The 20,851-nt window shown below is 40.9% G+C and overlaps 1 protein-coding gene across 3 annotated transcripts; it reads right to left on the bottom strand.

The window, feature by feature from the left end:
• Positions 1–1,948: 1,948 nt before the first annotated feature.
• LOC111874169 (tubulin-specific chaperone cofactor E-like protein) lies at positions 1,949–17,702 on the bottom strand. 3 transcript variants are annotated; one of them, XM_023869432.2, is made up of 7 exons: positions 17,603–17,702; positions 16,859–17,111; positions 13,948–14,129; positions 11,105–11,344; positions 7,727–7,943; positions 7,344–7,504; positions 1,949–4,063 (listed from the first exon to the last, which is right to left on the bottom strand). In XM_023869432.2, the coding sequence occupies exons 2-7, from the start codon at positions 17,099–17,101 to the stop codon at positions 3,736–3,738; spliced, it is 1,371 nt and encodes a 456-aa protein (XP_023725200.1). In that variant the 5' UTR covers positions 17,102–17,111; positions 17,603–17,702; the 3' UTR covers positions 1,949–3,735. The 3 variants fall into 3 exon arrangements, with proteins under 3 accessions (XP_023725200.1, XP_023725202.1, XP_023725201.1); XM_023869434.2 differs by having other exon boundaries at positions 17,537–17,617; XM_023869433.2 differs by lacking the exon at positions 17,603–17,702 and adding an exon at positions 17,192–17,529.
• Between the last annotated feature and the right edge of the window lie 3,149 nt (positions 17,703–20,851).

Raw genomic sequence — 20,851 nt, forward strand, 5'->3', positions numbered from 1 at the left:
AGTACAGTGTGTCCAACTTGAATTGCCTCCCTTCACTTAAGGCTCACTTTGTTTAAGTATATAATGGAATTATAATACAGAAGACAACAAATTGCATACAATGCTACAATATTGTTTCAAGTAAATAGATTTATAACAAAATTTGCACAATAAATAAAATGACAAAAAGATTTCCATTTCATTTAGTACATAGTGTTGTCAGTAAGATTATAATTTGCTCTTTTCTTAAAGTGAAAAGAAATAATCAATGATTTAGCATGAATACACAAATAAACTGCAGCAAAAATTGCAATGTTGTCAACATTCACAAGTCACACCATCATCTGCCTCACCATCGTTGGTCTAAATCAGTAACCCGCACTTTTCTCATCCCTCTGAACCTGAATGCCACAACTTACTTTCCCCTACAGCACATTCTGTAGTAATTCATGGAATCTGTATCTTTGAAACCACCACCACACACTTTCCAGTGGGCCATCCCCACAGCCTCTTTCCCCAAGATCCATTTTAAAATTATCCTTCCATCTGTGCTGACCACCTCTTTGGTCTAGTGGTCAGAGTTCCTTGCTACAGATCCAGAGATCCAGGTTCGATTCCCAGCACTACCAGATTTTCTGAGAAGCAGTGGTTCTGGAATGGGGTCCACTCAGCCTTATGAGGATAATTGAGGAGCTATTTCAAAGGAAATGGTGGCTATGGTCTAGAAAACCAAAATTAACGGCCATGAGGAATCGTTGCGCTGACCACATGACACCCCTTATCCGCTAAAGTTGGCACTAACTTCGCCGACAAGCAGCAGTCACTCCATCAGTACAGTTCACTTGCAGACTAAAACCACAGAGTTTTTTTTTTTCTATCTATGTTTCTGTCTTCCACAACTTGTATCCCATCTCCTAATATTTTAAACCCACTTCCACCATGCAAACAGTGAAGGAAATTGTATCAATATTTACTCTGTGAAATAAAAAAGCAGGAATAAAGCTGTGTAAACTTGTAGGAAACTGGATCTATGTATTCAGTAAGACAGTAAAAATGCAATATCAATTTATGAGTTAACATTTTCGACACTGTCCCATCTAATACAGGTCAAAACGTACAGTGGATTTTAGTAACATAGTAAATCTCTGTGGTCTAGTGGTGAGAGTTCCCGGCTATAGATCCAGAGGTCCATGTTCAATTCCTGGCGCTACCAGATTTTTCCTGAGGAGTAGTGACACCCTCTCTCCGCTAAAGTTGGCACTAACTTTGCTGACAAGCTGTGGTCGCTCGGTCCATATAGTTCGCTTGCAGACTAAAACCATGGAGTTTTTTTGTTTGTAAATATATACCAGATTACATGACATCACATCCTGGAAGACACTGACCTTCTTAGTCACTACTGTGAGAGCCTCAGATCCCATATACATGCTCAGTCTCAACAAAACTCATTCGGTCGATGAAATATCTCATGTCTACCAACCCTTGATGTGTGCCATGTATCACTAACTCCACAGAGGTGGAGGTGAGTCCTTAAGAAGCCACCAGTTATTCAGGAGAATTTCCCAACATGGAACCCAAAGGTTCATTATCATATCCACAAGAACCCCCCCCCACTGGTCCCTATCATGAGCCAGTTTAATCCACTCCATACCACCTCATTCTATTTGTCTTGAGTTCCATTTCAATATTATCCGTTAACCTATATCTAGGTCTTCCTAGTGGTTTCTATCCTTCCAGCCTTCCCACAAAAACGCTGTATACAGTTATATTCACCTTATGCATGCTACATTCCCTGCCCATCTCATCCTCCTTTACTCGATCTTTCTAATTGGTGAAGAGTACAAGTTATGAAGCTCCTCATTATGTAGTTCCCTCAAACCTCCTATTACTTCATCCCTCTTTGGTCCAAATATTCATCTCAGTACCCTGTTCCCAAACAACCTCAGTCTAGGTTCCTGCCTTAATGTCAGAAACCAAGTTTCACACTCATACAAAATGACAGACAAAATTAGAGTTTTGTATATTTAACGTTTTTAGACAGCAGAATGGAAAACAAAATACTCTGAACCGAAAGGTTGCAATCATTACCAGAGTTTAATCTGCTCTTACTTTCATCATTAATCAAATTTTGATATGTTACTGTTGTTCCCAAATATCTGAACTTTGCCACATTTTCAGAGGATCTGCTAGTCATCTTCATGTTAAGATTTTGTCCTGTATTTTGATGAGACATCGACATACACTTAGTTTTCTCTGTGTTCACTTCTAGGCCAAGCAGTAGTTCAAACAAAGGTTTGTTTGAGCTGTATAACAGTAAAATTTTTCTTCACAGAATTTGTTCTTGACACTTTTCTAAGAACACTGTGTTGCAGTCATTCGTGTATTGCCACTAGGTGTTAAAAAATCATATCATAACCTAAGGCTTTATCAGTGGCATTCCCCTCAGTTGAGGTACATCATGCACCTGAAACTCTGGCCATCCCGTCACTTCATGGTAAACCCTGATCATTGTTTTAGACACAAGATAAAGAGCCTGATTATAACATAAGAACAATGCCTTGATCTTTTCCACATAACAAACTTCCTACAACATGTAATGAAACACAGGTGTATTATATTACAGTATACTGTGTAAAGCAAGAATTTAAAATAATTCTTTCAGAAAAAACAATGTTACACATAAACAAATATCTAAAACCAAACAATAACATGTATTTTTTAAAATAATAATTAAAATAAAACTCATAATTATAAATTCCACTAACAGAGACTAGAAAATAAGTTAGTTTCTCCATAAGTCCTCACACTCAAAATGAGTTACATTAAAAGTGTAGTGGTTTCAAAATTTCATCACTACTATCACTATACCACCACCATTAGGTTAGTTGCAAAACTTGTTCAGGACAGACAGACTGTTATACAAACAGAGTAAAATGACAAATTCATTAGACCAACTGTTTTGAAATACTGTTTATGCTTATTGCTATCTGTAAATAAAACGTAAGGACACAGCTTCAGCTGGCAAAAATACATAAGAACTTCCTCTGAACGTCTGAAAATATAACATCTTTAAAATTGTAATCTGAATTTGAAAAGAAGTATATGTCTCAGTTTTTACATGTATCCCACTGAAACATCAAACAAAATCTGTGATGTCATGAACTGAACCCTACAGATGTCTTAAATCTGTCATTTTTAAACAGATCGTTTATACTTTAAGAAGTATTCTGAATACAGAATATTCTGTTATTCAACACATCTGTTCAACAGGCAGTGTCGGTGAGGAATGCTTGCACAGCCATTTTTGTGTCAGATCCATTTATCTCAGGAAGAGTTACACAAGAAATGGCACAACTATGTCCAAAATCTCCAAGAACCTTGTTATTCTACCTGACTTGTTACATGCTCATCGATTTGCAACATTAGGTGCCTGTCATGCAGGTCACTATGCATGGGTCAACCTGTTTCAATTAGCTGTTAGTATGGAAGCTAGCCAGATATTACTTACTGGGTTCCTGTCATGATCCCAATGTAAGATATACAACCCACAGCTCCATTAAAAGACAGTGGAGCTGCAATTCCAATGATCCAGGCAGAAACCGATTCTAATTATCTTCATTTCTGTTCCAGAATAACAAAGGTTTCTATAGTTTGATGTTTCAAAACATTATGGAAGATATGTCGATCTCCAACAATTCAGAAAGAACAGTAACAACAAACTCAGCTGCATGTTCCACAAAGGCGCAGAGTACAAGTTCATTTCAACTGTTTGGAGTCCACAATAATCTCGTCACCATTCGAGATGTTGTAGCTGTATAGTTGCTTGTTAGGGAAACGCATTTCCTCAGCCCCTGTGATGTCTTTCAGGTCCTGGTCCACGTAAAACAGCTTCATGCGTGACGAGGGGATCCCTGCAAACGACTCTAGCTTCTGTTTGAGTTCCTGGACCGTCTGGTACACAACTATGCTGCGAACCTCACTTGCCTCTCCACATGTGAAACGAACCTTGACACGCTTCTCAGGGCTCAAGTCTACATCAACCAGAGGATCCAACTTACCATGCACAGCCACTAGGTCTGCATACCTGTAACAGAACAGTGCAATGACAGGAGTAACAGGGAAAAGAAGTTACAGCAGTCTCCAAAGCAAATAATGAAATTCCAAAAAAGGGGATACAGATCCATTGGCTGGCCTAGGACAAGACATGGAAATATGAGACTGGAACAGACTTTGCCTAATCCAGGTAATCCATGGAGTGAGAGGAGTGAGGGGAGGAAGAGGAGGACATTGAGAAAGAGGAGAAGCAGCTGGAGAGAGTGGGGGAGAAGAAAATGAAGGGAATGGAGGGAGAGGAGCAGGAGAAAGAGGAGAAGAAGATGTTGGAGGAGGAAATAAAAATGGATGGGGAGAAAAAGAAGATGGAGGAGGAGGAAGTTAGTGTTTTATCTAATTTTTTAAATTCATATTTTAAAATTACTGTGTTCATGTGAGCTAGAACCAAACCTGATCAGTGACATGTTTCCCATTTCCCATTAATCCTCCGGCAGAGACCTATCATTCATGCACAGACCTTGTGGCATTGTCTCATCATGGCATTTTTAATAATACTCTAAAAGGTTTATGACAGTGGTTTTATCATTATATGAATACTGCTGGACACTGTCCAGTGTTAACTGTCTGACATATATTTGATATTTGTAGTGGTTGAGAACAGCTCTTTCTAATGTGCCAAACTAAGTGGGATCATTTCCCACTTACGAAGGGGGACCCAAAAATAACTGGAAACGACCTGTTGCGCGCGCATGCTTTGTAGTTACGAGTTGTGCTGCTAGGTGGTGTTAGCTGGGGGTCTCCCGCGACTGTTAGTGAGCTGGCGTGAGTCTGAGTTAAGTGGTTTGTCTGTGGTGCTCTGTTGTGTGTGTTCCTGTTTCAACCCTTTGGCAATAAGTAAGATGGCCGACCAGAAGGAACAAAGAGTGTGCGTGAAATTTTGCTTTCTGTTAGGGAAAACTGCACTTCACTCTTCAAGTCGCGGCAAACATTCACGCGGTTTTCTCTTTGGTCATCTCCGAGCAAGCGAGGAANGCACCACAGACAAACCACTTAACTCAGACTGACGCCAGCTCACTGACAGTCGCGGGAGAACCCCAGCTAACATCACCTAGCAGCACAACTCGTAACTACAAAGCATGCGCGCGCAACAGGTCGTTTCCGGTTATTTTTGGGTCCCCCCTCATATACCTAATGATGGAAAAGGATCCAATTTCCAAAACATGTATATAAAATATGCTTCAGATAACAGACAACATCCAACATAATATTTGTAACAGTACTCACTTGGGAACAGTATAATGTGCTACTAATACAGGGTGATTCACGAAATTTTACCCTGGCTTATGGTACATATTCCTGGGGTTAATTCCTGCAAAATTTCCTTATAAACTTGTGGTCGATTTTCAATAGTTACGGAGTAACAATAGATTTTCGAAACGCATCATTGTGAGTGCAGCGCTATGCTTCCCGCCTGGGCAACCATGCGTTCCAATCAGCTGTGTCAGCTGATAATGCAGACTGGCTGGAATTTTGCGCATAGGTAGGCAGAGCGATCCAGTAGTAAACAGGATGTTGTGTTGGTGACTTTGTGAAGTTAATTTGCCGTACACATTTTCCACTGAGGAATACGCCAATACGATGTTTGTTTTGGGTGTATGTGATGGAAATGTGAGAGCCGCTGCTGCCAAATATCACCAGCGTTATCCTAATCGCAGGATTCTGAATCTTAAATCCATTAGCAGTACAGTCAACACATTAAGACAAACTGGTTCTCTCCCCAGTGTTCGTATACAATACGAACGAAATCCTCAACATGAATTGTGCAAAGAAGAAAACATTCTCAATGCTGTAGAGCGCAGTCCATGTGCCAGTACAAGACATCTAGCTCAGCGGCTCGGTGTTTCTCAGTCCATGGCGTGGAGGACTCTTCATGAGAACGGCTGCATCCTTATCATTTACAGAAAGTACGACACCTACAACCATGAGACCGTGCTCTTCGTCTGCAGTTCTGCAACTGGTTAAATGGAACTCGGAAGTTGTATCTCTTTATAATGTTCTGTGATGAGGCACAGTTTACACGGGACGGGGTCAACAACAGTCACAACTTACATGTTTGGGCAGACAATAATCCCCGTGCCACGATAGAATCGAACTTTCAACACCGATTCAGTGTCAATGTCTGGTGTGGTGTTCTGTATGATCAGCTAATCGGGCCATTCATTTTTCCTAGCCACTTAACTCATGAGATTTACCTTCACTTCTTAGAAGAAGAATTACCACAGTTACTTGAAGATGTTCCTCTGGCAACAAGACGCCGGATGTACTTTCAGCATGATGGGGGCGCCTCCTCACTTCTCCTGCGCAATAGCAGCTCACTTGGATCGGCATTTCCCACAGCAGTGGATTGGTCGTGGAGGCTGTAATACCTGGCCTCCCAGGTTGCCAGATCTAACGCCGTTAGATTATTGCATTTGGGGCTGGATGAAGGACATTGTGTACCAGGTAAAGGTACAAACACGTGAAGCGTTACTTGAACGTATTCTGGACGCGGTGATGACAATAAGGAACAAACATGTGGAACTGTGAAATGCTACGAGTGTGGTTCATACATATGCGACGCGTTGTGTTGACGTGTAGGGAGACATTTTTGAAAATCTTATGTAAATCCAGTCGTCTTCTAAATCACTACAGTTTAAAGGAAACAGATTGATAGAAGGGTGTGATATACAACCATTGGTATGTTTACAGAATGGGATGCTGAAAATAATGTAATTTTGTAACACAAAATCGATGAAAAATGTTGCACAATGCAAAATTAAGAAATTGAAAAAAAAATCGGTTTTAGAATGCTTCTTTCCTACAACATTAACGATTAGAAAGTGTTTGTATTGTATTTCTAATTTGTTTTCACTGAAAATCGAAGAAAAAAAGATTTTTCGCCAGTTTTCAAATTACTGTATCTCTTTAATTATGAGTTGGGATACCATTAGTATATTAAATTTTTTGTTCCAAATTACCTCAGGAATGCCCTCCCTAAGTGGGGGTAAAACTTCGTGAATCACCCTGTATATGAAGAACTGTAATAACAGAAAATAACTAGAATAAACATAACATTAAGTGTTCAATATATTAAAAATAACCTCTTGCCAACAATTTACTATTTTCGAGTTCTTGTTGTGAAAACTACACATTTTTTATCGTTTTTCTAGTTCACAATTTATCATGATGAGATTCTTCGGAATCTGATTCCTTATATAGATTGAAAGTGACAATGTTAACTATAGGAACCCCCCCCAACGCTACCAGCTCACCTCTCCGGTCGATCAGACTCTGGTTTCTCCAAGTAATATCTGATGAATGCCCGTTCTGCATCCTCCCGTTCTTCCTTGCCTATAATTCCACCTCCATTCAGTGTCTGAACATTAGGAAGCCTGGCAATGAGGAACTGATGGCGCTCATGTTCAGTATACTCCTGTGGGTACCGCAAAAACAATGTTCAGTCTGTTCTGAAATAATTTCTTAATTTGACTGTTATTTCTTCTTTAAAGCAAATGTATAAATTCTACTATGTATTGTGATACTGACATGGAAAGCAACTATATCACAGGCAAAGAATGGCCCTTCTGGTTGTTTTTTATATTTGCACATTTTATAGAATCATGATTGCAGAAACTGTCCTAATTGAATCTCTCACCTCAAAAAGAGGGCAACCCTGCAATCGCAGGTACTGCAATTCGGGGAACCTGCTTAGTCTATCCACATCATCCCATGTTGCCAGCAATGTGCTATTTAAGTTGAGAAATTTTAGCTTCCTGAAGTAACTGTGGGGTGAATCAATGCCTGGGGGGCTGTTAGATTCGCACTCGCTCTCCGTTCGTCCTCCTGGAGATGTATCTGCTTCTGAAGCACTCCTGGTCAGTAAGATATACATATACAGCCTTATAAGTAAAATGGCAGACATATCAGAAAAAAATTATCAAAAAGTATCACTTTTCAGAATTACTGGGTTTTGGACTTTGTCCACTGTCCGGTATTCTACAAACTAGAAAACATAATGTTTTGGAAACTGGATCTGTTTCTGTCCTCAGATGTAGGGAGAAGACATCTACTCAGGTGGATCCCTTAGAAAGAGCTAACATCAATCACCCTTCTTATCTGAGGATGGAAACAGATCCAGTTTCCGAAACGCTGTTTTTTCTAGTGTCTAGAATACAGGAGGATGGACAAAGTTCAAAATCACCATTGTCAGAATCCTTTAGAGTACCACTTTTGTTTCCATTTCAGTTATGTAATTAAATGTTAATATTATATCAATATTCTCAGAGCAGTGACTATGAAAAGCATAATTTTCTGGGTTTGAACATAGCTTTGAGGCAGCCCAGTGTCTTGCAGAGACATACTGCATCTGGACTCAGGGGCAAGAAAAAATTGGCAGCAATCTCAGTTCCAAAACATTGGACTCTCTCCAAACTACAGTGTGTTACAACTCAGAGACTGTACTCTCAAAGTGGAAATTTCATTGGATTAATTGGTTCAGAGATCATTTAACAAAGCTAGATCAGTCAGCTATGGATTATTTGGCATCAGATTAGATGAGACTGATGCAAATGATGGCAGGGAGCAGATGCAAACAATTTCAACACTTCAAAGAGCAAAAGACATTCAGATGTTTAAGAAACCCCATTCCTACCTCCAAGAAGAAAAAGCTATACAACTATTATACATAGGGCAGTCAAAAAGTTCCCAGAATTCCTCTGCAGACGGGGAACGAGTGACAAGATAGCGCACACACTGTTGTGGTGGGAAGCTCGGCATGTCTGCTCGCAGGCACAACAGGTCTGGACAGGTTTCAGTGTGCAGTGTTGTTACTGTTCCGTTTGAATTAGACGTGAGTGTTGGTCATTCGGCGCAATGTCACAGTTCCAACAGCGTGTGAACATCAAGTTCATGTGCAAATTGGGAAAATCTGTTTCAGAGACGCTATCAGCCCTGCAGCAAGTTTACGGTGATACTGCACTACAGAAATCCGCAGTTTACAACTGGTTTTCCCGTTTTAATAATGGGCAGGAGATGTTAGAGGATGACTAGTGCAGCGGGAGACCTTCAACATCCAGAACCGAAGAAATGATTGGAAAAGTGCGACAACTAATTCAATGTGATCGAAGAATGACCATCACGGAGTTGGAGCAAGAAGTTAGTACTGTTACTGATCCTTTCTACATGCAAGTTTTGCAGAGGTTGCGCGATGTGGTTCGGAGAAAGTGGCGTGACAAGTGGCAAGGACAGTGGTTTCTGCATCACGATAACACACCGAGCCACACGTCGCTTGTGCAGCAATTCCGCACAAAGAAAAACATTCCTGTCATCACTCAGCCACCGTACTCTCCAGATCTCACTCCGAGTGACTTTTGGCTGTTCCCTACTCTGAAAATGGGCCTCAAGGGGACACATTTCACAACCATGGAGGACATCAAATTGAATGCAATGGCTGAGCTCTGGAAGATTCCAAAAGAAGCCTTCCACCGCTGCTTCCAACAATGACAGGATCAATGGAGCAAGTGTGTGTGCATGCAAGGGTCCTACTTTGAAGGTGATTAGGTAAGTGTTGCCATATGTCCTACCATTAGAGTGCTATACAACCATTCCGGGAACTTTTTGACCACCCCTCGTAAATGCACATCTCTTCACAGACGTTTAGCGAAGATTTCTCTGTTTGTTCTGGGAACCAAATGAAAAATATAAAACGACTGTGGGTTACAAGCCCTGTTATCAGTGCTAAGCCAAGTGGTATATGTAGTTACAATATCCTACAAGGGATTAAAGGAAAATTGTGAGGAAATGAATAGAAGTATGGTGAATATTGACCAGAATGACCAAAATATGAGCCATGTACCTTCCAAACAAAAGTTCATCTATACTCGAGCAATCCAGCTCAGCACCAGGTTTATGGTGATAAATTTTTGTTTAATACTTTCAAAGTTTATTTAGTGATATTTCATCATCTGCGTAAGTTATACAACATCGAAGACTAGAATGTGAATGATGAATTAGGAAGGATCTGGAATGATGTGTTGTTTGCCTACTTGAATGTACATTCTTCCAGACAGGCTAAGGAAAACTAGAAAGAACCCCAGTAGAAAAAGCCGGTCTTTGGGCTGCGAATACAACCCAGGCCATCCCGAATACTAATTAAGATTACTGAAAAATCAGGAAGACTACATGTGATGTCACATTAAAAGTTCATCACAGTGGTGTGCTATTGTTGCTGCTGTCTAAATTTTGTAAACTGCCTTGTTTTTGTCTTCTGTTTGTTGTTTTTACTTGTGCTTCATTTGTAACTGGTCACTGTGCTTTTAAGTTAGCATATAAATAAATACAGAAATGAATTATTGTTGTTGATCTCATCATTGTCCTTGCTATAACTCAGGCAGTTAGACACATGCTTCCCACCACAGAGCCATGGGTTCAATCCTAGGTGACTTCATATAAGAACTGTAGTAGATGAAGTGGCACTTGAGCAGTTTTTTCTCCAAACCTGTTCAACTTTCCCCTGCCAATCATCATTCTACCATCTGAGGTATGCAATAACACTGACCAGGCAACACAACATGAGTATCATATCCTCAGTCTTTACGTTTGGGGCTGTATCTCTGATTGGTTACAGGGTTGGCTTTGTCTAATTGACCCTAAATACTAGGCATTTCATTTTATGTAGGATTTGATGTTCTCACAGGGGCAGATATGAAGAGTTATATCTACTGGGATATAACTCTGCAGAGTCCATTGAAAGTCAATTGATGTTTCAGAGAAACCTGCTTCACATGGTTTCCCGCTCAGCTCATTCTTTGACCCTGAAGGTGGAGGTGACACTGCCGCCTGAATGTTGGTTGACTTTCAGTGAGCTATGTGGCATTATATCCCATAAGTTACATCTCTTCGTACCTTCTTATTTTTTACCTGTGGAAGGCGACATAGCCATACCCCAAAATGTTGTCATTATATTTTAAACCAAGCATAATTATTTATGCTGATTCTGTGATAAGAAAAGGCAGAACACCAAACCACTACACACCCATTCCCTATGATAGGAGATGGGTCAAGTGACTGCAGCGGGCACTCAGCGAGTACAAGAGCCCCAAGTGTAGGAAAGGCCAGACCCAACTTGCATATCTCCCGCCATGTGGCCACTGGATTCCCCGAGAAGTGTAGCTTCTTCACATTGCAATAGTGACGAGGGCTTGTCTGCGTATCAGCATCATTGCTCAGTTCCACACTACTGTAGTTGTTGAGGCTGAGGTGTAGCTCCTCCAAACTGCAACAACATATCTCATTCTGTTATCACATCAGTCGGTCATTTCTAGTCACTGGCTTCAATTTTGAACAAGGTAACCACTTTCCAAGCCATAATATGTAAACAAAATATAATCTGATTCAAAATTATAATAACTTATGGCAGTGGTTGCAAAATATTTTAGCATCCCCCCCCTCCTGCCTTCCTGCTTTTGGTTTTCACCAAATACTCATGCCCCTCCCCCTCAACAATATATTTATTAAAATAAATATAATGATTTGTATCACTTGTAATGGTTTATATCATTATCTAAGGCCATGCCATAGCTCAAGTGGTTAGTCACTGGCTTCCCACCGTGGAGGCCGGGGTTCGGGCCAGGGTCTGGTCACGTGGGATTTGTAGTGGGCAAAGTTGCGCTGGGGCAGGTTTCCTCCGAGTGGTTCAGTTTCTCCTGCCAATCTTCATTCCACCAAATTCTCCATCATCATAATCACCTGGGGCAGGTACAATAGACCAATCAGTGGTCACCATGGAAAGTGGACCCAGCCGGACTCCACCCCCCACTATGAGAATTAAAAAAATTATATCATTATCTATGAACAACTAACCTGTAATTAGTACTATATCAAAAGTGTGGGTAAAAAATTCAAAATTTTAAAATTAAAATGCTGCATAGTGATCTTTATTTGGCAATGAATAAATGCTGAAATCTAATCATCCTAAATTTGTTTAATATCTGCATTAACAATTCTGACACATGCTTCTGGGAAACATCATTAAATACAGCCAAAGAGAATTATTTCAGCAGTATTTGACACTAAAAATTTATTTTATCTCATGATCATCCCTTGAACTCTCTCATGCCCCCCAACCTGAGAACCACTGATTTTGGGGATTCAGTTATTCAGTATAGAGGGGGTGGGTTTCCCCATGCACTGCGACTAATAGTCTATTGTATGTCCCCCTTTAATTTCTACTGTCTCCATACCCTACTGATACTGGTGTCCGCTGTCTCCCCTTTCTGCCAGCGAGGTCAGCCCTCTACTGGCAGTGGTACCCGATAACTCTCCCCTTTCTGAAGGTGAGGTTGGCCCTCTACTGGCATTGGTACCCGATAACTTCCCCATCTACCGGAGGCATTGAAAACTACTTGGGCGGGAAACATTTTGCCTAATTCTGCTCAGAGGTCTCCTAGAGACATGAGGATCTTTTACGTGCCGTAAATCTACGACACGGGACCCATGGCTTAAAGTCCCTCCCGGAGGACTTATTCCCTGAATTTTTCTGCTCTTCAAAATTCCACGACCTCCGCCGGGTTTGAACCCGCGTACCTTGAGTCATGAGGTGGGAACGTTACCCCTAGACTACGGAGGCCGCTCAATTTTGGGGATACTCTATGCTTTGACAATAATTGCACCAATGAATTAAATACAAACATTATTTCTAAGCCCTTTACAGTCATTCCAGATGAGAAAGCAGAAGTCTGTAGCATATTTCAGGTTTCCACCGAGTGATAAGATTTTAGATTACATTTGAACAAAGAGGTCAGCATTAAATCACATTTGCATTGCATCTATGTTCAATCTCTTGTGCATCCCATTCCGAGATGTAGCCCTCTGACAGTCCTGCACCTTGACTGAAGCATAGTTATGTTGAAATAATTCAGCAAAAGGCTTTTGTTTCCTAGAGCCAGTAACAGAGCATATGTACCAAAATTTTTATGCCATATGCACATTTTCTAACTCTTCCAACTAATCCAGATTTGATATAAGGTTAAGTTCGAGATCTGACATTTTCAAAGTGATGAAAATTCACATCACTGTGTCCTGGGTGAGAACAGGAGGTGTACACATTGAAATACAGCAGTTTTTATAAGATAAAGTTGGTAAATTTAATTATTTACACTATATTTAACAATGCTGTCAGTCGTTCAGATTGTGTAGCAGTGACTGACAGGATGCTTGATGAATAATTAGTTGGAAAAGATATGAAAGGAAGCAGTTCCAGCCTTAATTGAGGAACCATTCTAGCATTCTCCTAGGAATGACTGGGGAAAATCACAAGAAATCTCTCAGGATAGCTGGTCTGCAAGATCTCCTAACTGTGGAGGAGTGTTACCAGTTCAGTTGTGACATACAGTCAAGTTAATATAGGTAAACTATGGAATGAATACTTATAGAATAAATTTATTCATCCTAGACTGGCACTGGGGATGAACAATATATTTTATTTCAAACAAGGCAAAATATCAAGGTTAAGGAAATTATTATGAATGTTAAGACAATAAACGACCAATGTAGGATTTGAGGCTCTCACAGGAGTGGTTATGAAGAGTTCTATCTTCTGGGATGTAAGCTGATCGATATTTTGGAGGAACACGTCACCTCCATCTTCAGGCTCAAAGAGAAAGCTGAGCATGAAACCAATATGAAAGCAGGTGGTAAGCACAGCTCTGCTTGCCTTTTAACAGACTACACAGTGTTGTATCCCAGAAGATAAAACCCTCCATAAATAACCAAATCAGATTTATCGAACCACAGGTATTTCTATACCAGGTCTTGTGATTTGCTGCTGAACAGTTTCCAGAGCTTAAGGCTTACATTCTAACTGTGAAAAAAACAAACCATGGCAGTAGCCGTAGCAGATCCCGAACACTCTTCCAGTTGATACGAGTAGCATTCAAAACGAGGTTCTTCAGATACTGGAAGGGATTCCTGTCATCCAGATTAAAAAGCTCTTCCGTTAGGCTGTTGAAACTCAGGTTGACGAACTTCACTCTTGGCATGTGCTTCAGTATGTCAAACACCTGGCACAAGGATGACATGCCAGAAGTCAATATTCAGATATGGCTCAAATACTACTAACCTCTAATTCTTCTTCTGTGATCTTTCAAGAAACTGTGGCTCATGTCTCAAACCCCTACAATTTTTATGATTTAATAACGTTTTATCAACTACTGCTATTAATTATAATTGTTTATTTTGCTGATGATCACTGCAGAATACGAGGGGGGACCCAAATATAACCGGAACTGACCTGTTGCGCACGCATGCTTTGTAGTTACGAGTTGTGCAGCTAAGTGGTGTTAGCTGGGGGTCTCCCGCGACTGTTAGTGAGCTGGCGTCAGTCTGAGTTAAGTGGTTTGTCTGTGGTGCTCTGTTGTGTGCGTTCCTGTTTCAACCCTTTGGCGATTAGTGAGATGGCCGACCAGAAGGAACAAAGAGTGTGCGTGAAATTCTGGATCGTTCTGCACTTCACTCTTCAAGTCGTGGCAAACATTCACGCGGTTTTCTCTTTGGTCATCTCCGAGCAAGCGAGGAACAAATTTTGCAGACACCCGTCTCATGTGCAAACCTTCAGTTAAAATTCGCTGGACCGTGCTCCATGAGATGTTCATTTCCTCAGAAAGTTGGTCAATGGTCTTTCGACGACCTTCATCAAGCAAAATTTCACGCACACTCTTTGTTCCTTCTGGTCAACCATCTCACTAATCGCCAAAGGGTTGAAAAATGAACGCACACAACAGAGCACCACAGACAAACCACTTAACTCAGACTGACGCCAGCTCACTAACAGTCGCGAGAGACCCCCAGCTAACACCACCTAGCAGCACAACTCGTAACTACAAAGCATGCGCGCGCAACAGGTCGGTTCCGGTTATTTTTGGGTCCCCCTTCGTATAAGAAACTGTCAAATGATGAAATGGCAGGACCCAATGAATGCATAAGGAGTGGGCCATAATAATCCGGCCCTTGCACTGTGACCTTCAATGATCTATTGGGCTTCCCTTCTTTGGTAGGACCCAATGAAACCTATAGCAATGCAGTTCCATCCATTACAGATTTCATAATAGTCTTCTGGGTTGTAACGCTGTGTAGTTCAGAGACAGACCATCATTTTCGAGGCACATATCGCCTTCATCCACAGTGTTGAAGTAAAAGCCAAGCATGGAACCACAAGAAGCAGGTGGTAAACTGAGCTAAGCTGACATTGCTACCTACTACTGGATTCTTGTTTGGCTTTTTCTTCGGCCCTGAGGATGGAGGCACGGTTTTCCACTGAAATGACAGGCTCTCTCTGAACTGTTTTACGGTACAGAGTTCCTATGCATAGGACTGGAGGCCAATCCATTAGCCACAGTAAACATGTGATCACTCAGCACCAAATTATTCCTGTGATGAAACCTAATGGTTCAGTTTTATAACAAAAGCCGACTGCTGAACCCTGTCTACAGTCACTCCAACTCAAATCTTATTGTCATTATCTATTCATTAAATTTATCCCTGGGCTTAATTAAATAATTACCCACCATGCCATGAAGACATGTGTGAGTGGAGGTACAGCTTAACCCTTCTTAACCTGGGCACTATATGGAGGTGAGTGGTCAGCTTCATGCCCCAGCCACTTTACCCACTGGGAAACAGTCCCCAGTACCCATTGTATAGGAGGTTGGGTGGGCCCCAGAGCCGGTCTGGATGCTGTGGAGACAGGGAATGATCTCTTAACTCTGCCAGGAAAAGAACCCGATTCCTTGGTCGTCCAGCCTGTAGCCTCTAGTCGCTATACAGACTGCGCTATTCCTGCATTCAGTACTATTATTATCTCTCTATGTAAAAAACTGCAATGATGTTGCATGGAATTAGGATGACACAGTGTGTCAATAAGGCACTGCATATGCAGTTGTAGGTAGTACTAATTCTGCCAGTAGATGGATCTGCCAATATCTGTCAGCAGCTGTGGTTGTTTTTGAAAAAAAAAATGCTTGTTTGGACATGCTTCTGGACACCTGTATTTTTTCAGCACTGGATGTCATTATTTTGCTGTGAAATAGAAAGAAAAGAGGCCCTAGTGTTTACTTGTATTGTCATTTCAAGTTTCACTTATTTATATTCCTTCAAGAAATCTGTGAGGATTTTCAGTTTTAAAAATTGTGTTTTCAAGGAAAACGTTAAAACTAAAACATTATATTTTACTTTGATGCTAATTAGCTAATTTTCTGGCAGTAGAACCTGGATATTTAATAGTGTTAATAAGAAAGCCTGCTGTTAGTCATATTCCTGAGCCAGTTCCATCCATCTCCCATCCTCATAACCTGCCTCTTAATGTTATCCTTCCATCTCAAGTCAAATATAGCACATTTGTGTTAACAGTAATATTAGGAATGATAACGCAGTCGGTATGGGCTAGACGGCCAAGAAGTTGAAGTAGGGGTAATATTTTTTCCTCCTCACTTCATCTAGACCGGTTCTGGAGTCCACCCAGCCTCCAATTCAATGCATACCAGAAATTCTTTCCCCAGGGTAAAGCGGCCAGGGCGTGAAGCTGACCACTCGCCTCCAACCTGGTGCTGAGGCCTATACATAGACTCCCGCTTAATTAGCGCAGGGACAACTTTAACATTATTTTGAACGATAAAAACAGTGCTAGAAGTTACTTTTTTTATTATGTCAATCCTCAATAGCAAAAACTTCCTTTTTTGTTACGGGTCTTCATAAAGCTGTCACTTCCGGAAATTTCCTTTCACTTTTCACATACCTCAGTCCATCTTTCCAGCTTGTTCTGAGCGAGATCCAACTCCTCAACCCCCCGACATTTCTTCTCCAATTCCTGTTCATCCCCTGCAGTTTCGATATCACAGTCGTTTAGCACCAATAGTGACGGGATTGAGTTCCTCGGGCTTTTCTTCGGCACGTAAATTTCAATTGGCAAGTCAAGGTCAAAATTATCGACCTCTTCTTTACCATATTTTTTATCTATTGCTTCTAAAAGTGATGGCATTTCATAAAATCTGAAACAGTAATAAATAAAATCACATTCCACTAACGCATACCAAGCTGTTTCACAAGCACCGCACACACTAGTACGTACTGCTTTGTTTGATGTGCTTTCACAACAGCTGATTTTGGCTGATATCTCTCTGGCAAACGTCCAAATCTTCACTTAAACGCAAAAAGGAAATATGCGTAGATAACGACACAGCTTAAATCTACGCATATAACGTCAGCACCGTAATATTTGGGGTTCTGATTCTGTTTTAAGAAGCGCAAATCACTTAACAATTACGTTTGCTATTACGTATTACATAAAACTTTCACTCACAAGTTGGACACGGGCACTTGAACAAAGCAGGTAGACACAGCAAAATTCAGACTTCGCTTACACTCAATAAACGTACAAGGAAATGTAACTTTCTACTTTAATTTGTTGCATTACCTCTTCAGACTATTACAACGTCACATTTTAATGATTTTCTGTCATTCTTTATGCAAATTAACTTACTGCTTTACGATTTTTCGACGGTAACAGACCGTCGAGGTCCTCCTTCCAGCTGCAGACGTTTGTTTATATTTACACAGCACAGCTGTAACGGCTGTAACTAGTGTATTTCTCTGCGACTCGTGTAGATGTCGCTAATGTACAAGGTCATTTACCGATTTCCTTCGGCCATTTTATATCCAAAAGTTTAAACATATAAATATTTCCTACCACGCAGTTATTTCACAATGTCGTTGTTAAGTACTATACAAAATATATAATGAATTGCTGAATTATTATTATTGTTGTTGTTATTAACCATGTGTGCTGTGAATACGTAGATTAATGCTTAATTCTGCTAATGCTGCAACCCACACGACGATTGTGTTAGTTGTGTTGCCACTCTATCAGGCGAATTTAGTTCAGATTTATATCTCGACTTGTAACAACATTACATTGTATTAAATATGTCCAATTACTTACGTGTTTTAACTCAAAACAAAGACACTGAACATAACCTCCTGTAAGAATACCAGAGAATGTCAATGCTTGACGATTTGTCGTACACAGCACAACTCTAGCAATTGATAAAACCGTTAGTAAACACGTGGGCTGCCTTGCGACTGCTGTCGGCAAGTTCGTACAGATCACATCCCCTAAATAGGTCACGCATCACATTCTTGGTTAATTCTGGATTCAGGTCAATCTAGAAACATAAAAAGAAAATATTGTGACGTGTTATCTCACGCCCATCGCCGCGACAACCGCTACAATCGGAACGCACACTTCCACGACAATGAATACGTGGAAATTGTGGAGTTCCCACAGCGACAAATCACAGCAGCGAATTGTCGTTGAGTAATAATGAGGGAAACGAAACACGATATAGCATTTCCATGACAATAAAGGGTTCGTTGCGTAACAACGAATTGTTTGAAGCATCGAATATGGTGTCCTCTAAGCGGTTCGAAAGACCCATATATAATGTGTGGCGGCGGGATTGAATACCTCCACCGAGACCCTGCGAGTCGTAGGAGATGACGAAAAGAGGAGCCTCAGATCTGAGACAGTAAAATATGGTCGCGAGTCCCAAGGGATTCGGACCCGAGAAAGACTGCGCTGGCAAGGGCCAACAGCATATACAAAAGACAAACCCGTCCTCTCGTCAGAGAGGGCGCCCCATAGAAACAAGACCGTAACTGTCAGACGGTCAGACTGTCAGACTGGGGCTCGACACCAAGACTTACTGACTGACTGCCGTCAGTCGCAAAGTGACTTGGGCTTGGGCTTGGGCCGAGATATAGTCAAAGTCACATTGCGACTGACGGTCAGTTGATATAGTTGTAGACAGTTGAGATCCAGCCACGGTAAGAGACAGTTGGAAGATAGCTGCCGCAGAATGCGGTTGAAGTGATACTAATTGTAATTGAGTGTGGAAGAGTGAGTGTTCAATAAATATCCGTTAAATTCGAGACCCATGTGAAGTTATTTGTCGCGTGACATACTCAACACGTGACAATATGATTATGAAAACTCAGCTTTATATATAACCACAGCGTGTGCAAGACCAAGGATTGTCATGCAGCACGAGATTGTAAAAGTGTACAGCGTCCATGTAACAGACGATTTCGGCAGAAGGAAGTATAAATAGTACGGCAACAGCCATGTACTTCAAATCTATATAAATAAAAATGTAAATGTTGGTTTGCCTCTGATCGAAGACCTCCGAAAGTTCTTCACCGATTGCTTTGAAATTTTGACACAACGTTGCATTCGAATACGCGCGTTTTTTTTTTGTGTACCTATTATATAGATGTCACACCTGTGACAGGTAAAAACATGTAAAAACCTGTCACATGTTCCGAATCCAGCAGTCGTTTCCATGGTAAAGCTAGAACAGTTGCATAGGATAAGAGGTTCCGTTGCGTAACAAGGGATGAAACCGGAAAGTATACTTCCATGGAAACGCAATAACAGTGGGCCGTTCCATAGGAATTGCCGAAAAAACAAATGCGTTTCCCCGGAGATGAGAGGATAAGAGGTTCCGTTGCGTAACGACGGATGAAACCAAACACTTCTACAGGGTGTTCTGTCGTCCATCGAATACCAACAGATCCTTACCTACGAATAACCGCGGCAACGAGCACAGAACACGTGAAATTGAACCCTGGGCGAAAGTGCCCTCTATTGCGTCCGAAACCAGGTTATAACAGTCCAGCTCCGAAGAGTTTTTTGGTGATACTGGACGTGATAATAATTGTACTCGCTGGTGTAAAAGTGAGTGTTCAATAACTTATTCGCTGAATCCGAGACGTACGTGGAAGTTATTTGTCGCACTGAATAGGAGACACGTGACCACAACCACGTTACATAGGTAACACGCTACATATTCTTATTATCAAAGTACACGTAAATAATGCAACGTGTTATACGTCGTTCATTTCGCGAGTATAGTTTGTTTTTCATTTCGTTTTCTTAACTGTTCTCCTTATTTTTCAGTGCAATTGGCGGTGGGATTGAGCTGTGTCGATTGATCTGCGTTTGAATTGAAATATTTCGTTAGTATTTTTTATTTTTATTTTTTTGTTTCTTTGTTTTCCAGTTCGTGTTCTTTCCTTTTTTAATGTTTTGCAATTTTATATGTTTTTGTTATAACTTTCTTTCTTCCTCTTCCGTGCAATCGATCTGCTTTAGTTCATCCAAATAATGCCTCGCAGAAGCTCAAACTTAGGTCGTCGTACTCGCGGAGCGGAAGCAATTCACTCGATCTGCCACAGCAACGCGTGGCCGGGTACAGCTAGTTACTTATAATAAAGTAAAATATTGATGATGTGAGAAAGGGATATAATGTTCTATAATTTCGTATGGGACTTGTTTTAAACTGAACAGAGACCCGAATAAAGCCTCCCCTTAAATAAACAAACATTATATTTGCCTGAATTAAAATCTCAGGCGTTGTCATTCGACCCTGATGATGGAGACCGTGGAGATCTCTGAAACGTTGATTCTTAGTTCGATATTGACATGACTAATAGCATGAAATTTTAGCATGTTTATATTTCGTGGAAGTTCCATATCTCACATAGGTAAACAGAAATATACATACCATCACGGGAACAACCACTCGGTACAACGAAATGCAGAAATCCCCAAGGAATCAGTCACAGACGGGTCTTTATATTTTCACGTGATGGAGTGACTATAGACGGAGTTTAGTTTGGTAATCGGATTTATTAAATCTTACAACTCGTAACTACAAGTAAGGATTATGCT

Source organism: Cryptotermes secundus, unplaced genomic scaffold (genome assembly GCF_002891405.2).
Source record: "Cryptotermes secundus unplaced genomic scaffold, Csec_1.0 scaffold26, whole genome shotgun sequence".
Classification (NCBI taxonomy): Eukaryota; Metazoa; Arthropoda; class Insecta; order Blattodea; family Kalotermitidae; genus Cryptotermes; species Cryptotermes secundus.